The sequence below is a fragment of the Chanodichthys erythropterus genome, chromosome 10, assembly GCF_024489055.1.
Source record: "Chanodichthys erythropterus isolate Z2021 chromosome 10, ASM2448905v1, whole genome shotgun sequence".
Lineage (NCBI taxonomy): Eukaryota > Metazoa > Chordata > Actinopteri > Cypriniformes > Xenocyprididae > Chanodichthys > Chanodichthys erythropterus.
The window spans coordinates 20934750-20956736 of record NC_090230.1 but is presented as its reverse complement, the minus strand read 5'-3'; the positions used below and the strand labels follow the sequence as shown (position 1 = coordinate 20956736).

Here is a 21987-nt window from a genome sequence, read left to right as displayed (position 1 = left end):
TATGTGCTAACAAAGTAAATAGGGTCAATTTTGATTTCATGATGACTTTAAGACTTTTGATGCACTTAATTGAAACACGAATACACAAAATGTTTTTTACTGGATTTGAGGAGTTTATGTGACTGTAATAGAAAAGTAACAAATCCTTTCATCGCGGGTAAATTTGACCACCTTTGGAATAAATGGAATGCGAGGAATGCTTCAGTACACATAGAAAAACCTAAAAATGCTCAAAATTCAAACTAAAAATGCTAAAGCTTTACCAAAAAATTATTTTATAATGTCTACATGTGTATCTGAATGCATATTGAAGAGAAATGAGTTTGGAACAGCTTATTTGCTCCATATAGAGCTATAATGTTAAATTTTTTTTTTTGAAAAAAACTTGAAATCGGCAGAAACACCCAAATTTGACCTAATGTGAACCAATATTTTGAGCTGATTTGAGCTGGGTTATGCATGTATTGGAGAGTTATTTTGAATTTAAGTTGAAAGAATGTGAAGAATGAGCTTAAATTATATAATTTATTGATAAAAATATAGGCCTATAAATTAAAATGTAGCCTAAATATAATAAGAAATCTCAAAGAAGTCTGAGGACGTGAACAGATCCGAGTATTCTGGCTACGTCCCAATGTGCATACTATCCATCCTAAATAGTATGTGACATTAATAATTTTCAATACGATTTAGCTCAGATAGGGTAGATAGTATGCACATTGGGACGCAGGGAGAGTCACGTCACGTGCTGTCATGAACGCAGCATCTCTAATCAGACACACCTGAACAGTTAATCGAGGTCTTCAAGATTAGCTGCTAGAAAGCTACAGGCAGGTGAGTTGCATCAGGGTTTAAGCTGCGCCAGATCTTTAAAAACGCGTTTTCAAAAAGCGCTTTAAAACTCTTGTGATCCTCTAATTCAGCGCATTTTCCAGCAGAGTCTGTTGTGAGATCTCTGGTCGAGAGGATGACGGCTCGACTGTGCTGCTCGATGATTGTTTTATTGTGTTCCTCTGTATGCTGGAGCGTAAGAGACCCCGAAGAACGAGTCAGAGGTGTGATCTTTTCACTTTATTACACAGGGTGAAGCAAATATCCTAGGCTATTTTTACTTATTATTATATCTTTTTTTTTTTTTTTTTTTTTTTTTTGCAGAAATCGAACCCGTTGATTTGGTTCCACCGTTACCAGGTATGTAAGCTAATATGAACTTTTTTTTTTTTTTTTTTTTTTTTTTTTGCAGATGTAATTAACATTACATTACAAGCCACTTTTATTTATTTAAAAAAAAAAAAACGTATCTCATGGGTTTTTAATGGGTTCAATGTGTTTTGATACATGTTACTGTATCTGTTTCTTTTTTTTTTTTTTCTCCGTGTGCTTATTAAATTTCTTAATGTGATGGCGGTGGTCATGGTAATAGCATAATTGTTTTGAACAGTAAATTCATGTACAAAATATCAGCCCATGTTCATGTTATATATTAGCATTCCTATGCACTTGTAGTGGAGTAGGTAGACTTCGGTAAAGTTGGTTTTATATTCGCACATTCGGACTTCTGATAAATTTAGACTTTCCAATAAATGTGCAATAAATTAATGTTTGCGAATTTTAAGCAGCGACATATTGACAACCAACGATTGTCAACTTACAACATTTTTCACAGTCGATCAAAATAGGCAAGTATTGTTTTAATGGCATATTTACTTGTGAATGTCCACTGAATGTCCAATGTAGTGTGATTAACAAGACTATTGAATACTGATGTCCGAATGTGCAAATATAAAACCAACTTTACCCAAGTAGTAGATAAGATTTCTATGTTGTAATGACAGTCCTTGTCTTTGAAACCGGTTTGGGTATAAATGGATTTTCTAAACTACTTTGATTTGATCCAGATAAATTTGTGGCTATTATACTTAATGTGCAATGTATAAAACTTAGGAGGATCTATTGACAGAAATGCAATGCAATATAATATACATAACTGTTTTCAGTGGTGCATAAAAGACCTTGCATAATAAGCCATTGTTTTTATTACCTTTGAGCCATTTCTTACCACATCTTACCACGGATCCCCTTACATGTTAAATCGCCATTTTGCGCCGGCATGTTTCCCTAAATGGACCGACTGCTCTACAGCGTAAGTTTAGTCACTATGTTGTGTTTTTTAGAGGCAGAATATGCACAGAGTAGTAGTCGTCTGGTTTACTAGAAGCAGAGATCGTTTTTTGTTAGAAGAAATCTCATTGCTTGACTGGCTACTCTCTGCTGTCTCAGACGATGACTGTATTTCATTAAAATTAAGTTTCACAAATTACATAGAAACTGCAAGTAACACATTGAATTATACTTCTTGAAAAACTTTTTTTTAATAGTAAATGAGACCTTCAGCATGATTTGCTTTTTCTGTTGTGTTTGTGTATCAGCAAAGCCAGGAGTGTGTCCTAAAAACTACCTTGAAGTAGCAACGTTTAGAACGTGTAGAGAGTCATGTGCCCATGACCGTGACTGTCCGAACACTGAGAAATGCTGCAGCAATGGATGTGGACATCAGTGTATGCCTCCATATACAGGTATTTATGTTTTATTGTATTAGTGTGTGTTGGGGGTCAGCTTTTTAAATGCAGTGAGTCATTCAGCATTCACTGATAAGGTTTCTTTGTAATGTTTGTATAACAGGAAAGCCAGGAGTGTGTCCACGCATAAACCATGGAGAAGTGGGATTGTGTGTCGAGATGTGTTCTGATGATGGTGGCTGTCCGAATGATGAGAAATGCTGCAGCAATGGATGTGGACATCAGTGTATGCCTCCATATAAAGGTATTTATATCTTTATATTAGTGTGTGGGTCAGTGCTTTTTTTTTTTTTTTTAAATTAATGCAGGAAATCCTTCAGCATTCACTGATATGCTGTTCACATATACATAAAGTAATGCATATTTGCCGTTCTGTCCCAGGGGATGGCTCTGAGCTTGGAATTTTGGCCCAAACCCAGAGTACTCCCCCTGGATGTGGTAGTAATAAATAGAACTTGAAGTGAGGAGATGGGGTGGTGGAAGGATGCTGATAAACTGTCAATGAACAGAGGTCTTTTTTTTTTTTTTTTATATATATATAATATTTAGATCTCACACATATACCTCTTGTTGGCTGATTAGCTCAACGCTTTCCCCTTATACTAATTAGATTAATTATATGCACCTGCTCCTCCTGAATTTTGTTAATAAAACATTTATATAAATGCATGACAGAGCAACCAAAGCCAGGAGTGTGTCCAAGCAAATCCCTGAGACGAAAAGTGTGTGCAGAGTCGTGTGTGAAGGACGGTGACTGTCCGAATGATGAGAAATGCTGCAGCAATGGATGTGGTCATCAGTGTATGCCTCCATATACAGGTATTAGAGTGTCAGCTTTTTTATTTATTTATTTATTTATTTTTTTAATATATAAATGCAATGACTGATTCAGTGATCTGCTGTTATACAAACACATGATAGGGAAACCAAAGCCAGGAGTGTCCAAACAAAAGGAGTGTGTGCTGAGTCGTGTGTGTCAGCTTTTATTTAAAATGCATGGCGTCATTCAGCGTTCACTGATATGTTATACAAACACACGACAGAGAAACCAAAGCCAGGAATGTGTCCAAGCAAATTACTTGGTGTGGGAGGAGTGTGTACAGAGTTGTTCCTATGACCGCGAATGTCTGAACGATGAGAAATGCTGCAGCACTGGATGTGGACACAAATATACAGCTTCATGTAAAGGCATGTTTAAAAACTACACTACTGGTCAAATTTGGAAACATTACTTTTAATGTTTTTGAATGAAGTGTCTTATGCTCATTAAGGCTACATTTCATAATAAATAGAGGGGGAAAAAAAAAACTATTATACTTTAAAAAAAATATAATTTCTGTGCTCAGCTGAATTTTCAGCATCATTACTCCAGTCTTCAGTGTCACATGATCCTTCAGAAATCATTGTAATATGCTGATTTATTATTAATGTTGATAACTGTTAATATATTGGAACCTGTGGGGTTTTTTTTATTTATTTTTTTTTAGGATTCATTGAATAAAAGGTTCAAAAGAACAGCATTTATTCAAAATATAAATCTTTTCTAACAATATAAATCTTAACTATCACTTTTAATCAATTTAACACATCTGTGCTGAATAAGTGTTAATTTCTTTCAAAAAAAAAAAAAATTACTGACCTCAAACTTTTGAATGGTAGTGTATATTGTTATAAAAGATTTATTTTAAATGTTTTTTTTTTTTTTTTAATTCAAAGAATCCTGAAAGTATCACAGGTTATAAAATAAGCAGCACAACTGTTTCCAACATTGATAAATCATCATATTACAATGATTTCTGAAGGATCGTGTGACACTGAAGACTGGAGTAATGATTCTGAAAAATTCAGCTTTGCATCACAGAAATTATATTGTAATATTTCACAACATTCTGCATTACGAAATATATGCAGCCTTGATGCGCATAAGAGTTGGTTCAAAAACATTAGTTTCCAAACTTTTGACTGGTAGTGTATATAATCAATGTTTTTACACTGAACATTTCTTAATTTATTCTGACGAGTTAAAGCAATGTTTTAATATCTTGTATGAGAACTCATTTAAGTTGGTGCAATGTAACTTTAAGTTTGTGACTTAAATGAAATTCAAATCAATTTGGATGTTTAAGACTGCAGCTTTTTGTGTGTGTTCTGATGCATGGTTCAGCATTCAGTGATCTGGTTTGTGTTTGTATAACAGCAAAGCCGGGAGTGTGTCGAAGCAAAATCCTTGAACGAGGAGTGTGTGCTGAGATGTGTGTTGATGACAGCGACTGTCTGAACGATGAGAAATGCTGCAGCAATGGATGTGGACATCAGTGTATGCCTCCATATACAGGTCTGTGTTTGTCTGTGACATTTATAGTAGTAATAGTAACTGTATTATTTTAAAATTTATAAAAACAAACACATGACAGAGAAACCGAAGCCCGGAGTGTGTCCAAACAAACTTGTAGGAGCGTGTGTGGAGTCGTGTTCCTATGACAGCGACTGTCTGAAAGATGAGAAATGCTGCAGAAATGGATGTGGTGGACATCAGTGTACGGCTCCATATAAAGGTATGTTATACTGATGCATGGGTCCGCTTTTTTCCCCATTACAGTGAATGAGACATTCAGCGTTCAGTGATCTGGTTTCTGTGTTTGTATAACAGCAAAGCCAGGAGTGTGTCGAAGCAAAATCCTTGAACGAGGAGTGTGTGCTGAGATGTGTGTCGATGACAGCGACTGTCTGAACGATGAGAAATGCTGCAGCAATGGATGTGGACATCAGTGTATGGCTCCATATACAGGTCTGTTTGTCTGTAACATTTATAGTAGTAATGGTAATAGTTGGTTTTATAAATATTAATATATTAATATACTAACCCATGACAGAGAAACCAAAGCCTGGAGTGTGTCCAAACAAACTTGTAGGAGCGTGTGTGGAGTCGTGTTCCTATGACAGCGACTGTCTGAAAGATGAGAAATGCTGCAGCAATGGCTGTGGACATCAGTGTACGGCTCCATATACAGGTATGTTATACTGATGCATGGGTCCGCTTTTTTTTTTTTTTCTTTTTTTTTTTCCCATTACAGTGAATGAGACGTTCAGTGATCTGGTTTCCCTGTCATGTTTGTGTAACAGCAAAGCCAGGAGTGTGTCCAAACAAAATCCTTGTACCAAGAACGTGTTCTGAGTCGTGTGTTGATGACAGTGATTGTCCAAAAAATGAGAAATGCTGCAGCAATGGATGTGGACATCAGTGTACAGCTCCAAATAGAGGTATTTGTTATATTAATGCTTGGGTACCACCATACACGGTTTGTCTTTTAGTATTTTTCTTTTTCAATGTCAAAGTACCTGAGTTTCAAGCATGTGGCTTTACAAAATAAAGATTAAATATAGCTGCAAGCAGCAATTATTGGAGCCAAGCACAAAGAACACAGTCATGCCAACATGGCTGGGAGCACCAGACCAAATGCAACAGTGAGCAATTAGACATTTTAGGTAAAATGGCTGAAAAACCACAAATACTGTCTCAATGAATTTTGATTTTGCATGTGTCATTTAAAGTTTGGTGTCAATATGCCAAAGCATTAGAGATACAGCCTCAGAAGTTGTTTTGACATCATGCCTGAAACTTTAATATGTCTAGTCTGACCCAATCCATAACCTTTTGCCTGCATATTGTCTGAAGATAAGATTCAATCTATGTTCTCAGAATGACCCAAGGAATCTATTAAGACTGGTTTCATTACAATAGTCTAATTTATTCAAAAGCTATTGGCTTTTTTTTTTTTTTTTAATATAACCTTTGACCGCAAGGTGGCACTGTCCTCAAACATACCTACAGGACATGAAATTCAGGAATCTAAGGAGATAAAGTTGACCAAATCCAAAGTTATAAACATATAAACCTTTTTTTTTTTTTTTTGTGTATCTCTGGACCAGTAGGTGGCACTGTGCCAAAACGCAGCATGTAAACTCAGGTCGTGTTTGTGATGACATGGACCAAGTTTGGTCTGAATACAGTACAGCAGTGGTTTTCAAACCTGTCCTGGAATACCACCACCACCACCATTTTTGTATGTCTCAATTTATCACACCTGATTCAACTCATGAGCTCATTATGTACAGCAAACCTGAAATGGTGTCAGATTTGGGGAGACCTACAAAATGTGCAGTGCTAGAGGTCCTCTAGGGGTTTGAGAACCACTGCACCACAGCGTTGCAGTGATAAGCCTCGCGTTCAGTTTGGGGTGTTCTACATTAATTTCTTTGCGTGTTCGAGAATGGGTAGCTTTATCAAAAAGCTTTTATTTTTTTTTGCCAGCGAGGTCTGAAGATCTGATTTGATTTTCATAAATCAGACGAGCTGTCTAAGAGTCAAACTGTTGTTGGTTGTTGCTTCTTACGGTTCAAGAGTGAATAGCATACGAGTGCAATTTTGGACATTTGGTGGCGCTAGAGGGTTGGAGACTCCAAATTTGCTATGGTTAATGTTCAGATTTTCCTCTAGTATGCCAAATTTCACTTTTTTTTTTTTTTTTTTTTTTTACCATACAGTTCTATGTGCTACCATATAGAGAGGAAGAATAAGAACACTAGCGATAATGGGTGCCTACCAACCTTTGCTGCTTGGCCCCTAATAATAATATTAGAAATACAATTTGCTCTCTAAGTAAAGTGTTTTGTTTTTTTGATGTGTCCATGTACCATCATTCAATCTCAGATACAGACTAAAGCTGAATTTCTGTATCCATGCAGTGAAGCCTGGTGACTGTCTCAAACCGACTCTGTGCCGAGAACTGTTACCGTCATGACAAGTCCTGCCAGAATGAAGTGTTGCCCTGGGCCATGCATGCAGTTAACAGTGCTGATTTAACCCTCAACAAGAGTCCTCTGGAGATTTATTTATTTTTGCATATCATACTTGGTCTTTCACCACATATCATAGTTTAATAAAACATTGTGTTTTGTGCATTTGTGTGTGGGGTTATCTTTTATTACATCTTTCTCCAGGAGCTTAACAGAAAAAGGGACTAAAAGTAATGGAAGCCTTAAAGTACAGTGGTACCAGAAATGAAATGTTAAAACTATATATATTATATAATATAATAGTGCATGTGTATACACACCTTTTATATACATACCTTGTCACCGTTAGCACATTCGGGTGGGGATTGTCATTTAGGGTCAAGTGGGTGTAGTTTGAGTGTAGATTGGGACAAGGCTGTAGGAGTGCTGCTGCTCCCTAGTGTGATGAGTCTATTGAAAGAACTACTGTCCTTTGTCCTTTTTGACGCGGAGTTCTGTACAGTGTGGTGTTTATATAGACCTGGATATATTCATGAAATGAAGAAAATTCCTATATACTGTCACGAAGTTCTATTTTAATGGATTTTCATGAAAAAGGAACATGCAGGTTAAAAGTGTACTAAAATTCGCAATTTAACAAAATACTTTAGGTACTTTATGCTAAAGTGCTATGTTAATGTGGGGAATAAATTTACCACCTGCACCTATGACATCTGACGCTTGCTTGCTATTTTTCTTAACCTGATATTGTCGTGGCAGATTAGATGTTTCTTTGTCCCTTCAGATCTGGTCTCGAAGAAACTCGCAGAGTCTAAGTTCCAGGTCTCAGAAGTATTTAACTTTATTGTCAAGCAACCAAGTGAGATGCCAGCTCCGCATCTGAGGCTCCCTTAGCTGGGGCACAGTTTTTCTTATCTCTTAAAAACACACCAAATTAATATCATTGGTGTATTTTAAGAGATAAGAAAAAGCCAAAGTAATATCATTGGCTGGTAATATTCTCCCTAACAGTTATTTTCCATGATATCATCTACGTGGGCTTCTCCCACACCTCCTTCCCATGTACTCCCTGACCTTTCTGCCATAGACACTTCACTAATATAATTGCAGGTGTTGCTTATGTAAGAGAATTTTCTTAGTAAGGGTGACCAGCTTCCAGCTACTGTACATCTTTTGACTTCATTTCTCATGGGCCTTCTGCCAACTGATGGTCAACTCTTTTCCCATTGGCCAAGTGAAACATTGTATCAAAACAGTCAACACTCCCCGGAGGCAAGAAGCCTTCACGTGACACCCTTGACAATGGTCTTGTTCATTTCACAGCCACCTGTTGTCTAGTGGAAAATTTACAAACAAGATATTCTTAGTGGTCAAGTAAACTTGCTTGACCCTTAAAGTTACAAAGGCCAAGAGGCCTCCAAAACACTTCTAGCTTTTATAAGCAAACTAATTCTACAATTGTTTTCTAAAGGATGGATAAAATACTCCAATATTTGCTGCATTCACTATTGATTCCTCTTTATTTCTTGTGACCGTAGCCTACTATTTAAACACACTATTAACATCCCAGGTAAAAAAAGACTTCTTTAATGTACTTATAAAGTGCTCTATTTTCACGCACTAATTTTGTACTTGATATACTAAAAATTCTTTAGTGCTTAAGATAATCTTAAAGGGATAGTTCACCCAAAAATGATAATTTGATGTTTATCTGCTTACCCCCAGCGCATCCAATACGTTGGTGACTTTGTTTCTTCAGTAGAACACAAATGATGATTTTTAACTCCAACCGTTGCCGTCTGTCAGTTAAATAATGCTAGTGGATGGGAACTTCTATAAGAGTCAATAAAACTTGCATAGACAAATCCAAATTAAACCCTGCGGCTCGTGACGACACATTGATGTCCTAAGACACGAAATGATTGGTTTGTGCGATAAACCGAACAGTATTTATATTTTTTAACTCTAATACACCACTATGTCCAACCGCGTGCAGCACTCGTTAGTAAGGTCTGATCGCGCTCTGACAGCGGCAGTGATGTCTCGCTCTCATTGAAGTATAAGCACGAGACATCACTGCCGCTGTCAGAGCGCGATCAGACCAAACGAATCGAGTGCTGCACGCCATTGGACATAGGTGTATTAGAGGTAAAAAATGATATAAATACTGTTCGGTTTCTCGCACAAACCGATCGTTCCGTGTCTTAGGACATCAATGTGTCGTCACGAGCCGCAGGGTTTAATTTTGACTTGTCTATGCAAGTTTTATTTATTCTTATAGTAGAAGTTCCCATTCACTAGCATTATTTGACTAACAGACGGCAACAGTTGGAGTTAAAAATCATCATTTGTGTTCTACTGAAGAAACCTACATCTTGGATGCGCTGGGAGTAAGCAGATAAACATAAAATTTTCATTTTTGGGTGAACTATCCCTTTAAGAACATCAAAGTGTACTCAACTGTGCTATTTTGAGACACCATGAAATATGAACTAAAATGTGCTTTTACTATACTATGTATTTAAAAAAATATATTTAGTTACCACTTAGCACACTATGGGTTCAAATGCACTCTAAATTAATAAGTTTTATTTATATAGCACCTTTCCAGAGCTCAAGGACGCTTTACAGTGTACAATTAACAAGGTAGTGATAATACGAGTAGACAATGATGAGAAACAATAATGGACAGGGAAGTATACAGAAAAATAATCAAAATTACAAAACAGGACTTAGGAGACATAACATTCAGAGAAATATTAGGAGTAACAATCAATTAAACAAATCAAGAGGTATAACATTCAGAAAACAGGTGAGTTTAGAGTAATGATTTAAATTCAGAGATATTATTAACACAGCAGAGTGAGCGGGGGAGAGGATTCCAGAGTTTGGGTGCGACAGTACCCAGAAATAGAAAGATTACCATTTTGAAACTGAGAATAGGATGTACAGCATTAAATTAAAGTTTGAGCAATATAGAGAAACATGTGACAAATGTGGACACCCAGAAATGTATTGCATATAACCCTATATAAATGTATTGCAAAATGTGTATATATATATATATATATGTGTATGTATATATATATATATATATATATATATATATATATATATATATATATATATATATATTTTTTTTTTTTTTTTAAATGTATTGCATATAACCCTATATAAATGTATAGACCTAGGAAACGGTTCAAGGCAATTAAGTATATGAGTAAATGGTTAAATATATTTTTTAAAAATATAATATAAAAGTATTCCATTTTTATCCCTTTATTTCTCTTTATCCCTCAATATAGCCAAATGTTGAAATATGTGAGATGCACTCCAGACCAGTAGGGGGCGGAGATGCGCAGTTTACGTTGGTTTACTAAAACGCCAAAAATACCAGGAGAAGAGACACGCTCCGAAATGCTGTTTCAAAAAAGCGACTATTTACAAAATGAAGACATGCAATCGGACCATCAGGAAGAACAGAAATCTGTAATGATAGTTTAGTTGAGAACAGGAGTGAAGCCTTCAGAGTGAAACCTAAAGATACTAAAGAACAGAGAGGTTAATGTTTATTCTTGATTCTTCATTAACGATGGATTAAAACATTAGAGTCATAAAACTTAAAGCAGCTTCAGATTTAATGGTTGTAGTCATTCAGTCAGTCAGTAAGTGTAAGTTACTTTCATATGGAAATTGACTGGAGCAAAAGATGCTTACTTAGAATAAAATTCACCTGTACTTTTAATACTAAAGTAATTTTAACTTTTTTATTCTGGCATCATTTACTCACCCTCATTTCATTACATCTGTATGAATTTCTTCTTCATAACACCTGAAGAAGATTTTTTTTAAAACAAGAGACCTTTAAAAGATATAATGTTTTGAACAACATGAGGCTGTGTTAATAACGAATTTTCCAGGTGAACAGCTTTAAATGATTCAGTGAGGGAATCTATAAATGCAATATGTGCACAATACAACAAAATAAAGCAAACCATCTATAGAGCAGAAGTCATAGTGGTTTGGAGGTGGGCTTTTTTGACTTGGGTCTCATGCACCCAGAACAACCTAGCAACTGCAGTAACAACACCTTGGCAACCACTCAGAAAATGTAAAAATATTGTCTTGCTGTTTATAGCATGATTTTGCAGTTAATGTTTGTACTTTACTTGTGTGTGGTGTTAATAAGAGTTAAGTCCTGTTCACAACAAGAACAATAACTATAAAGATAAATATAACTATATTAGCATCACATCGACACATGATTTATTATAAGCGTGTGCTGCAGTTACATTGTCTGCTGCTTTAAAAGCTCTTTAAAGTCTGGTGAATTCTGATTGGTTGTCAGTGTTTAATCATTCATCAGCTGGGAAAAAAACATACTGAAATTGATTGCTTTTTATCATTATCTTCAGTGTTGTAGGTGTGGCCTCTGCTATTCTTTGAAATTTAGAAGGATTAGAAAGATAAATTGCTGAGCCCTAAAAGGAAACATCAAAAACTTAAATATCATATATTTATCCTGCATTTATTGTTTTATTTGTGTATTTCCCCCAATACTGTACATGTTTAAAGTCACAATGTAAATTATGCACAATTATTATTAACCATAGTATGATGTAGATTCTTAATTTTTCATACTGAACACATTTGTGCTTTTAAAAACCCAAGACTCAGTGCTTTGGAATAGAAAAGATTGCAGGGTCCTAGACACTTTTTTTTTAAGTTGAACTTCTTTTAATTTGACAAGGCTTTTTTTTTTTTTTAAGAGGTGCAATCCATCAAACTCATGTTTATATAGAAAAACATGCTTTTCATCTTTTTGTCACTACTTTGCTAATAATAGGTGAATAGCCCATCCCCTCAGGTTCGTGGAAAGCAGGAGATTTGTCACTATCACACATAAATTCACAATCAAATTGCACATAATCACCATTTCACAGTTAAGCCAAAACATATTTATATCGAATCAAACACAGATAAAAATTTCACAATTTTTGAAATGAATCGTTCAGACCAATTTGTGAACCACTTTGACAGATTTTTTTTTTACCTTTCATTTTAGACCTGATGGAAGAGAATGAGGAGAGAGAAGAAGATCTGAGTGAAGTGGAGGAGAAACATCATGATGTCAAAACTAAAGAAAAATCTTTGAATTGCTTACAGGCGGAAAGTAAATTTGAGCTGACAAGAGCCAACAAAAATTTCATCTGCTCTCAGTGTGGAAAAAATTTCCCATACAAAAAAAGTCTTAAAGATCACACGACAATTCATACTGGAGAGAAGCCTTTCACATGTGATCAGTGTGGGAAGAGTTTCTCACTAAAAAGAAACTTTAATGTACACACGAAGATCCACACTGGAGAGAAGCCGTACACATGTGATCAGTGCAGGAAGAGTTTCACACAAAAAGAAACCCTTAAGAGGCACATGAAAATCCACACTGGAGAGAAGCCGCACACATGTGATCAGTGTGGGAAGAGTTTCACACGAAAAGAAACCCTTAATGATCACATGAATATCCACACTGGAGAGCTGCTGCACACATGTGATTATTGCGGGAAGAGTTTTGCACAAGTAATCGGTCTTAAATCACATCTGCGTTGTCATTCTGGATTAAGACACAGCTGTGATCAGTGTGGTAAACAATTCCTTTGGGCAGAATCCCTGAAGCAGCACCTGAAGGTTCACAGAAAGGAGAAGCCTCACATGTGTTCTTTGTGTGGAAAGAGTTTTACACGACTGCATAGTTTGAAAATACACCAGAAAAGACACAGTGGTGTGAAGAATCATGTGTGCTTTGATTGTGGGAAAACATTTTTTACAGATGGTGAAGTGAATCGGCACCAGAGAATTCACACTGGAGAAAAACCTTACAAGTGTTCACACTGTGACAAGAGGTTTAGTCAGCTAGACACTGTGAAAACACATGAGATGATCCACACTGGAGAGAAACCACATGTGATCAGTGTGGGAGGAGTTTTACTCTAAAAAAACAGCTTAAGAAACACATGAAAATCCACACCGGAGAGAAGCCTCACATGTGTTCTTCGTGTGGAAAAAGTTTTACATGGCTACACTCTTTAAAATTATACCAGAAAATACATACCGGTGTGAAAGCAGTGTGCAAAGACATTTGCTACGAATGACAATGTCTCCAGAGAATTTACAAAAGCCTTTTAAAGGGATAGTTCACCCAAAAATGAAAATTTGATGTTTCTCTGCTTACCCCCAGGGCATCCAAGATGTAGGTGACTTTGTTTCTTCAGTAGAACACAAATGATGATTTTTAACTGCAACCGTTGCCATCTGTCAGTCGTATAATGCGAGTGAATGGGAACTCCGAGTCGAAAAAACTTCCATAGACAAATCCAAATTAAACCCTGTGGATCGTGACGACACATTGATGTCCTAAGACACGAAACGATCGGTTTGTGTGAGAAACCGAACAGTATTTATATAATTTTTTACCTCTAAAACACCACTATGTCCAACTGCGTTCAGCACTCGGTTAGTGAGGTCTGATCGCGCTCTGACAACAGCAGTGATGTCTCGTGCTTATACTTCAATGAGTGCTAGACATCACTGCCGTTGTCAGAGCGCGATCAGACCTCACTAACCGAGTGCTGAACGCAGTTGGACATATTGGTGTTTTAGAGGTAAAAAATTATATAAATACTGTTCGGTTTCTCGCACAAACTGATTGTTCCGTGTCTTAGGACATCAATGTGTCGTCACGAGCCGCAGGGTTTCATTTGGATTTGTCAATGGAAGTTTTTTCAACTCTTATTGTTGGAGTTCCCATTCACTCTTATTATAAGACTGACAGACTGCAGCGGTTGCAGTTAAAAATCATAATTTGTGTTCTACTGAAGAAACAAAGTCACCTACATCTTGGATGCCCTGGGGGTAAGCAGAGAAACATCAAATTTTCATTTTTGGGTGAACTATCCCTTTAAGCGTTGACACTGTGATAAAAGATTCAGTCAGTCAGGACATCTGAAACCACATGAGGATCCACACTGGAGAGAAGTCTATCACTAGGAATCACTAAGTTCCTGTTGAGTTCCAGCACTTTACAACGTTGCATCATCTTCACCAAACATGACACAATAATTCATCAAGAAGTAAGACCAATTTCTTCCATAAAATCCTAACCAGTCAAAAGAATGACAAAAAATACCCTCTAAAATTTTCATATTGAACATAGTTCATCTTCAAGACCAGCAGTTTCAAGTTTGACATTGAGATTAACTCAAAGATGGAGTTCCTCCCAAAAGAACAATATCTAAAAAGTGTGTCTCTTAGTTCATTTGATGTTTTTTTTAAACAAAGTAGAATTTTTAGTACAAAATGTTCTTGTTCTCACGTGTACTTCGGGTAGCTGAAGCAGAGGCTGTAACATTTTAAAGAGAAACGTGTCTCTGTTATTTATATTTTAACTTGTTCTTCATAGTTGTGCTTAGAATGTCTAGTTGCTCTGCCACTTTTGTTGTATTTACCAAGTGCAGATGTAAGATCATTTAGCTTTGCAACTGGATGTTTCTTGATTCTCTGCTTCTCATGTTGCTTTGAAGACCTTGCAAGTCAATAAACAGAAATATCAGATTCATTTTTACTTTTATTAAATTTTTATATTTGGAACTAAACTTGTTTCTCAGTCTCATTTTATCAGCAGGACAAGGAAACAAATATGAGAATGGAGGATAAACTATATTTTGCGTTTGCTTTCAAAGATTTTGCATTCCCCAAGAAACTTGCACTTTTGGTCACCTCTTTAAACGTTTCATTCACGTGCAAAACTCAAACTCCACAAACAGCATTACCAGCTTCATTTATTAATAACCAGACTTTATTTCTGTCAGAATAAAAATGTAAATAACATTCTAACATTAAGTAAACTGGACATTGTTAAGTTCTTGGAATGTTACAAATCAACGTTCCTAGAATGTTAAATTTTAAATCAAAATTAAGTTGAAAGAACGTTTGAGGAACATTAGACCTTATAAAATAAATTTTTACGTTCCCAGAACGAACACTGAATATTTGGAGAACGTTCATATAGCAAAAATTTGATAGCTGGGGTTGTTATAAGATATAAGCAAAGATCTTTGGGAATAAATAATGACACTCCAGGTTCTGTTAGGTGAAGGCCCAAAGCAATCAATAATTACTTTACTCGATGGATGAATAGAATTTAGGATACCATTTTATTTATTTATTTATTTTGCATCTCTTATTGTTTCCCAACTTCCCATTATGCCCCCCACACTCCTATCCAGTAGGTGGCGGAAATACACCATTTAAGTTGATCTGCCAACCGCCATTAAACACCAGAAGAAGCAGAAATCAATTAAAAAGTGATCACTATTTACAAGTGAAGACATTCATTCAGACCAGCAGGAAAAACAGAAACCTGTAAAGATTTATGTAAAAGATTTTGGTTAGTTCATCCAAAAATGAAAATTCTCTTTAATTACTCACCCTCTTGCTGTTCCAAATCCATAAGACCTTCATTCATTGTCCCTTTACAGAAAATCAACATTAATTTTACATGCAAAAAAACAACATGTGGTCACGTGATTTTGCACATGTGAAAACATGTTAAAAAAACGTGAAATATGTGGATTAAATGCGAAACACATGAGATTTACCACAGCAAACGGTACCAAACGGTACCTGATTCAAAATGAGATTTTATTTCAAAACATGCAATGCAAATGCAACCAGTTCATACAAAGTAGAAAAATGCCCCCTAACGGTACCAAAACTGTACTACAGTACCTTCCAGGTAATTCCTGTCCTGTATAATATACAATATAATACTACAGTATCTCGAGGTAATTCCCTTCTCAAATACTTCTAATACATTTCCAATACTTCGAGGTAATTCCCCTCCCGAAGTAAAGTGACGGCATCCCGTCAAGAAGCTACTATCACTACCTCAATCACACATTTATACACTCTCACCATGTTTCTCAGCTGGTCCGACACAGGATCATTAATACTAACTCTGAGTATTACAGCCTCACCCCGAGGGCAACTCTATAGTCTTCCAACACTATCACTGTCTCCGCTGTGGTCTTTTGAACGTATAGTCTTTTAGTACTACTATTCCTCAGCTGCGCAGCATATACCTGACACGACTTCCAAGTTGCTCTTTGCAGAAATTACGTTTTATTTACGGCCAGGAGATCACTGTTCACAACAACCAAGTGAGTCCCTGAACAGAATGATACATGCACATTTTAAGTCTTACAGTTGAGTAAAAATCAGTGTCTTCCTCTGTGATTTGCTCTGGTGATTGTTTTGTAATGATCTAAGCAAATCATATGACTTCTACTGTGTTAAGCACTTGTTGGGTAAGTCATTGTCTTTGACCTGAGGATTCTTAGTTCGCATTTTCTGTACATTTCATGCTGACATAAAATATTTCTATGACAGTGGCTTACTGCGCTTAAATGGTCAAACACATATTGTCAAAATATTATATAGTATTCAGTTAACCAGTCAGTTTTGGAATGTAAAATAGTTGAGAAAGAGAACGCAAGTTGTGTTACAGTATACTGGGTCCATGCATTAACTCTTAAAGTGACAGCAGTCCAATATTCCTGCTACTGTCTGTCAAGTTAATCAAAGAACAAAAGAAAAAGAAAATCACTTTCTGCTTGACTGAATAAGTTTTATAAATTTATTGTAAGCAGTAAATGATGTTTTATTAACAAAATTCGTGAGGAGCAGGTGCAGATAATTAGACTAATTATCACAAGTGGAAAGCATTCAGCTAATCAACCAACAGAGGTATATATACTACAGACTTATCTCTGTTCATTGACAGTTTATCAGCATCCCTCCACCACCCCATCTCCTCACTTCTAGTTTTATCTTTCATAACCACATCCGGGGGGAGTACTCTGGGTTCAGGCCAAAATTCCGAGCTTGAACCCTCCCTCCAGACAGCACGGCAAATACGCATCTAATTATGTGTATATGTGAACTCGTGAATCTGTATTTAATTTTTACAAAAAAGACTATCCAGTGTTATTTTACATTTGATTACTTTAATTTCTGTATTTCTTACCTAAATAAAGATCTACTTAACCTGAAAAATGTAGTTTATTCTCTTTATTCTATTGCATTTATTTGTGCTGTTGTTTGCAATATCTGTATAGACGTGCAAAATGTGCAGTGTTGGGAACCACTTCTCTAGAAGCCACCCACAAATGAATTCTAAGAACATCCCTTTAAAGCAAGTCATTTCACTCAACGGCCATCTTTCAAATGCCTCTTGGGCAGCTTTTAGTCATGCAAGTGCAGCTCCTATCTCTTTGTATGGAGAAACATCAAATTCTCTAAAGCTGTTCACCAAGCTTATGATATTTGAAATCATCAATGCAAACTGACAACTGTCTCATAAATTTGATTTCTTGTGTTCAAACAGCATTAAAAAGCTTATTTTTCAGAGGAAGAGTAAGTCATCATAGTTGGGTAAACATCTATAGTGAAAGAGAGACTACATTAATTTTTTTTGTTTGACTACATTAATTTATTTGCTCAAAATAAAGAAAAACTCCACAATAGTGTTTTCACAGTTTTCAAAGATTAAAACAATAGAGATTGATAACAGCAATGATAAGAGAGAAAAGAGGCCATCAACCACTGTATTAGCGTTAACTTTTTTTTTTTGATGCAAAGGCAATATAATATAGTATAGTGCTATAAATGTACACACATTTTTTTTTTTTTGTAAAAAAAAAATGAAAATGTAAAAACGAAAGTTATGCAAACCAAAGATTAAAATGCTGTCTACATCAAAGACTTAAAGCACATATACAGGAGGTGAAAAATGTCCTGTTTAAATGTATTAATTATTCTGCTTTATTGCACTCTATATTAAATGTCTATTTCTGGTTGCGGTGGGATTCCAAGCGAAGTGCAGTGTGTTCACGCGAGCAGCTCATGATTGGCCTTTTAGAGCAATCCTGATTAAAGGTGCCCAAGAACGTTCTTTCACAAGATGTAATATAAGTCTAAGGTGTCCCCTGAATGTGTCTGTGAAGTTTCAGCTCAAAATACCCCATAGATTTTTTTTAATTAATTTTTTTAACTGCCTATTTTGGGGCACCATTAACTATACACTGATTTCACTCGAGGCCGCCCGCGAGCTGTCAACTATATTACAGCGCATTTACAAAGTTCACACAGCTAATATAACCCTCAAATGGATCTTTACAAGATGTTCGTCATGCATGCTGTATGCATGCTTCGAATTATGTGAGTAAAGTATTTATTTTGATGTTAAAAGTTTAATTCTGAGTGAATCTGAGGCTGGGCTACGTGGCTAACGGCTAATCCTACACTGTTGGAGAGATTTATAAAGAATGAAGTTGTGTTTATACATTATTATACAGACTGCAAGTGTTTAAAAAATGAAAATAACGACAGTCTTGTCTCCGTGAATACAGTAAGAAACGATGGTAACTTTGACCTCATTTAACAGTACATTATCAACATGCTAACGAAACATTTAGAAAGACAATTTACAAATATCACTAAAAATATCATGTTATCATGGATCATGTCAGTTATTATTGCTCCATCTGCCATTTTTCGCTGTTGTTCTTGCTTACCTAGTCTGATGATTCGGCTGTGTGCAGATCCAGACGTTAACTGGCTGCCCTTGTGTAATGCCTTTGATAATTGTTGGGAACGTGGGCTGGCATTATGCAAATATTGGGGGCGTATACCCCGACTGTTACGTAACAGTCGGTGTTATGTTGAGATTCGCCTGTTCTTCGGAGGTCTTTTAAACAAATGAGATTTACATAAGAAGGAGGAAACAATGGAGTTTGAGACTCACTGTATGTCTTTTCCATGTACTGAACTCTTGTTTTTTAACTATGCCAGGGTAAATTTAATTTTTGAGTCAAGGGCACCTTTAAAAGTAAATGCTGCGCGCTCCATCACTGCATGTGCTGTGAGTTTAACCTGCATTTTTGACTACTCCTGAGTATTTCATTTAAGTTGCTTATATTTTGTTCTTGCATGTTACATTTGTAGGAATTTTGCACTTTGACAGTTAGTTTGAGATGCTCTATTTGAGTATTGTGTATTGTTTACCAAATGAAATGATGTGGACAATTTGTGTCACTGAAACTACTGGGGTTAAAGTGTCCCATTAACCTGCATTCACCCATTTCTTTGAAATCTTAATTGCATTGCATTATGTTATTTTAAACCCAAAATATTTTACTTATAACATTCTGAATCAAAATGCTTATGAATTGAAAAAAGGTGCTACACTCACTCTTACAGTGCTCTAATTTATTACGTTTACAAAATTCTTGTGATTTCTGTCTGTTTTCCTGATTGACTTAAAATAAAAAATAAAATAAAAAATCTTTTGTTTAGACCTAATAGAAGAGAATTGGGAGAGTGGAGAAGTGGAGAAGAAACATCATGCTAAAACTGAAGAAAAATCTTTAAGATGCTCACAGACGGGAAATAAATTTGTATTGAGAATTTGTACTTTGCTTAATTTAATCCTTATTGGTGAAACTCACCCTTATTGTCTTTGCTTGTACCAAGATAAATTCATAATTTTTGTTATACCAGATTTTATCTGTATCTTGATTGCTTTTTGGGATTGTTGTGTCAGAGCAATTACTGTTACTTCAAACAACATTTTTTCCTACCTAAACGGAAATGATTACCAGTGCCACCCATCCGGCAATTCACAAGCTTCACACAATCAGTGGAAATAGAGCTGCTGGATCAAAGACGAGCCGGGGGCCCCTAAAGGGAGTATAAAAATATGCGAAAGGCTAAGTATGGTAACCCATACTCTGAATTTGTCCTCTGCATTTAACTCTTCCAAGTTAGTGCACACACATTAGCAGTGAGTAGTGAGCACATACACACACACTGCAAACCGTGGACACACACCCAGAGCAGTGGGCAGCCATTCACTGTGGCACCCCAGGAGCAACTGGGGGTTAGGTGCCTTTCTCAAAGGCATCTCAGTCATTTCCTGCCAGTATTGAGAATCAAACCTGCAACCTTTGGGTTACCAATCTGACTAATAATGAGTTTAAGCTAATTAGAAAATGTATTTAAGATATTTATGATTTAGAATTGTAGAATATGTAAAACTGACATCTTAAAGATGTCTATCAGATGTTTGTAATCAGCAGATGCTTTCCATATGAAATGATCTTTACCAGACATCTTAGGCCTATGTGTGCCATCTGGGTAGTGTCTCGTTGGCTTCTTCCCCAATTCCACAGATCAAACATGTCTGTTTTTAATTACAGGCAAATTACTTTAAACAACTGCTTTTTCTGTTGTTTGCTTAGTTTCGGACTTGAAATGTTATATATGTATGGAATGCCAAGTCTGCCGAAATTAAAAATAAATAAAAACATAAATAAATATACAAAGAAATGTAAAAAAAAAAAAAAAAAAAAGCAAAAGTAGGTTAAATAATTAAATAAAAGAAGTTTCGTCTGCTCACCAAGGCTACATTTATTTAATTAAAAATACAGTAAAAAACAGTAATATTGTGAAATATTATTACAATTTAAAATAATTGTTTTCTATTTAAATATATTTCACAAATTTTATTCCTGTGATGCAAAGCTGAATTTTCAGCATCATTACTCCAGTCTTCAGTGTCACATGATCCTTCAGAAATCATTCTAATATGCTGATCTGCTGCTCAAGAAACATTTAATGTGTACAATTGTACAAAATATTTGTGTACAATATTTTTTTTCAGGATTATTTGATGAAAAGAAAGTTCAAAAGAACAGTGTTTATCTGAAATCTAATCATTTACAAAGTTCACACAGCTAATATAACCCTCAAATGGATCTTTACAAGATGTTCGTCATGCATGCTGTATGCATGCTTCGAATTATGTGAGTAAAGTATTTATTTTGATGTTAAAAGTTTAATTCTGAGTGAATCTGAGGCTGGGCTACGTGGCTAACGGCTAATCCTACACTGTTGGAGAGATTTATAAAGAATGAAGTTGTGTTTATACATTATTATACAGACTGCAAGTGTTTAAAAAATGAAAATAACGACAGTCTTGTCTCCGTGAATACAGTAAGAAACGATGGTAACTTTGACCTCATTTAACAGTACATTATCAACATGCTAACGAAACATTTAGAAAGACAATTTACAAATATCACTAAAAATATCATGTTATCATGGATCATGTCAGTTATTATTGCTCCATCTGCCATTTTTCGCTGTTGTTCTTGCTTACCTAGTCTGATGATTCGGCTGTGTGCAGATCCAGACGTTAACTGGCTGCCCTTGTGTAATGCCTTTGATAATTGTTGGGAACGTGGGCTGGCATTATGCAAATATTGGGGGCGTATACCCCGACTGTTACGTAACAGTCGGTGTTATGTTGAGATTCGCCTGTTCTTCGGAGGTCTTTTAAACAAATGAGATTTACATAAGAAGGAGGAAACAATGGAGTTTGAGACTCACTGTATGTCTTTTCCATGTACTGAACTCTTGTTTTTTAACTATGCCAGGGTAAATTTAATTTTTGAGTCAAGGGCACCTTTAAAAGTAAATGCTGCGCGCTCCATCA

At 35.8% G+C, this 21987-nt stretch overlaps 2 protein-coding genes across 4 annotated transcripts; both read left to right on the top strand.

Annotated features, from left to right (window-relative positions):
* The first annotated feature begins 920 nt into the window (after positions 1-920).
* LOC137027908 (keratin-associated protein 10-7-like) lies at positions 921-7497 on the top strand. Of its 2 annotated transcripts, none has more exons than XM_067396529.1 (11): positions 921-1055; positions 1156-1191; positions 2430-2576; positions 2683-2823; positions 3312-3398; positions 4777-4914; positions 4994-5134; positions 5230-5367; positions 5453-5590; positions 5703-5840; positions 7326-7497. In XM_067396529.1, the coding sequence occupies exons 1-11, from the start codon at positions 968-970 to the stop codon at positions 7379-7381; spliced, it is 1248 nt and encodes a 415-aa protein (XP_067252630.1). In that variant the 5' UTR covers positions 921-967; the 3' UTR covers positions 7382-7497. The 2 variants fall into 2 exon arrangements, with proteins under 2 accessions (XP_067252630.1, XP_067252629.1); XM_067396528.1 differs by having other exon boundaries at positions 3255-3398.
* Positions 7498-10790: 3293 nt separating this feature from the next.
* Positions 10791-13547, top strand: LOC137027913 (zinc finger protein draculin-like). 2 transcript variants are annotated; one of them, XR_010896098.1, is made up of 2 exons: positions 10791-11041; positions 12442-12471. XR_010896098.1 is itself a non-coding variant. In XM_067396533.1 (2 exons), the coding sequence occupies exon 2, from the start codon at positions 12447-12449 to the stop codon at positions 13365-13367; it is 921 nt and encodes a 306-aa protein (XP_067252634.1). In that variant the 5' UTR covers positions 10791-10937; positions 12442-12446; the 3' UTR covers positions 13368-13547. The 2 variants fall into 2 exon arrangements, 1 of the variants encoding a protein (XP_067252634.1); XM_067396533.1 differs by having other exon boundaries at positions 10791-10937; positions 12442-13547.
* Positions 13548-21987: the final 8440 nt, after the last annotated feature.

What these genes read in the sequence shown, in the direction of transcription:
- LOC137027908 (XM_067396528.1), top strand. Translation starts at nt 968, where the DNA reads ATGACGGCTCGACTGTGCTGCTCGATGATTGTTTTATTGTGTTCCTCT. An exon ending in CCCCGAAGAACGAGTCAGAG is followed by an intron (nt 1,056 to 1,155) that starts GTGTGATCTTTT and finishes TTTTTTTTGCAG; the next exon opens with AAATCGAACCCGTTGATTTG. An exon ending in TTTGGTTCCACCGTTACCAG is followed by an intron (nt 1,192 to 2,429) that starts GTATGTAAGCTA and finishes TTTGTGTATCAG; the next exon opens with CAAAGCCAGGAGTGTGTCCT.
- LOC137027913 (XM_067396533.1), top strand. Translation starts at nt 12,447, where the DNA reads ATGGAAGAGAATGAGGAGAGAGAAGAAGATCTGAGTGAAGTGGAGGAG.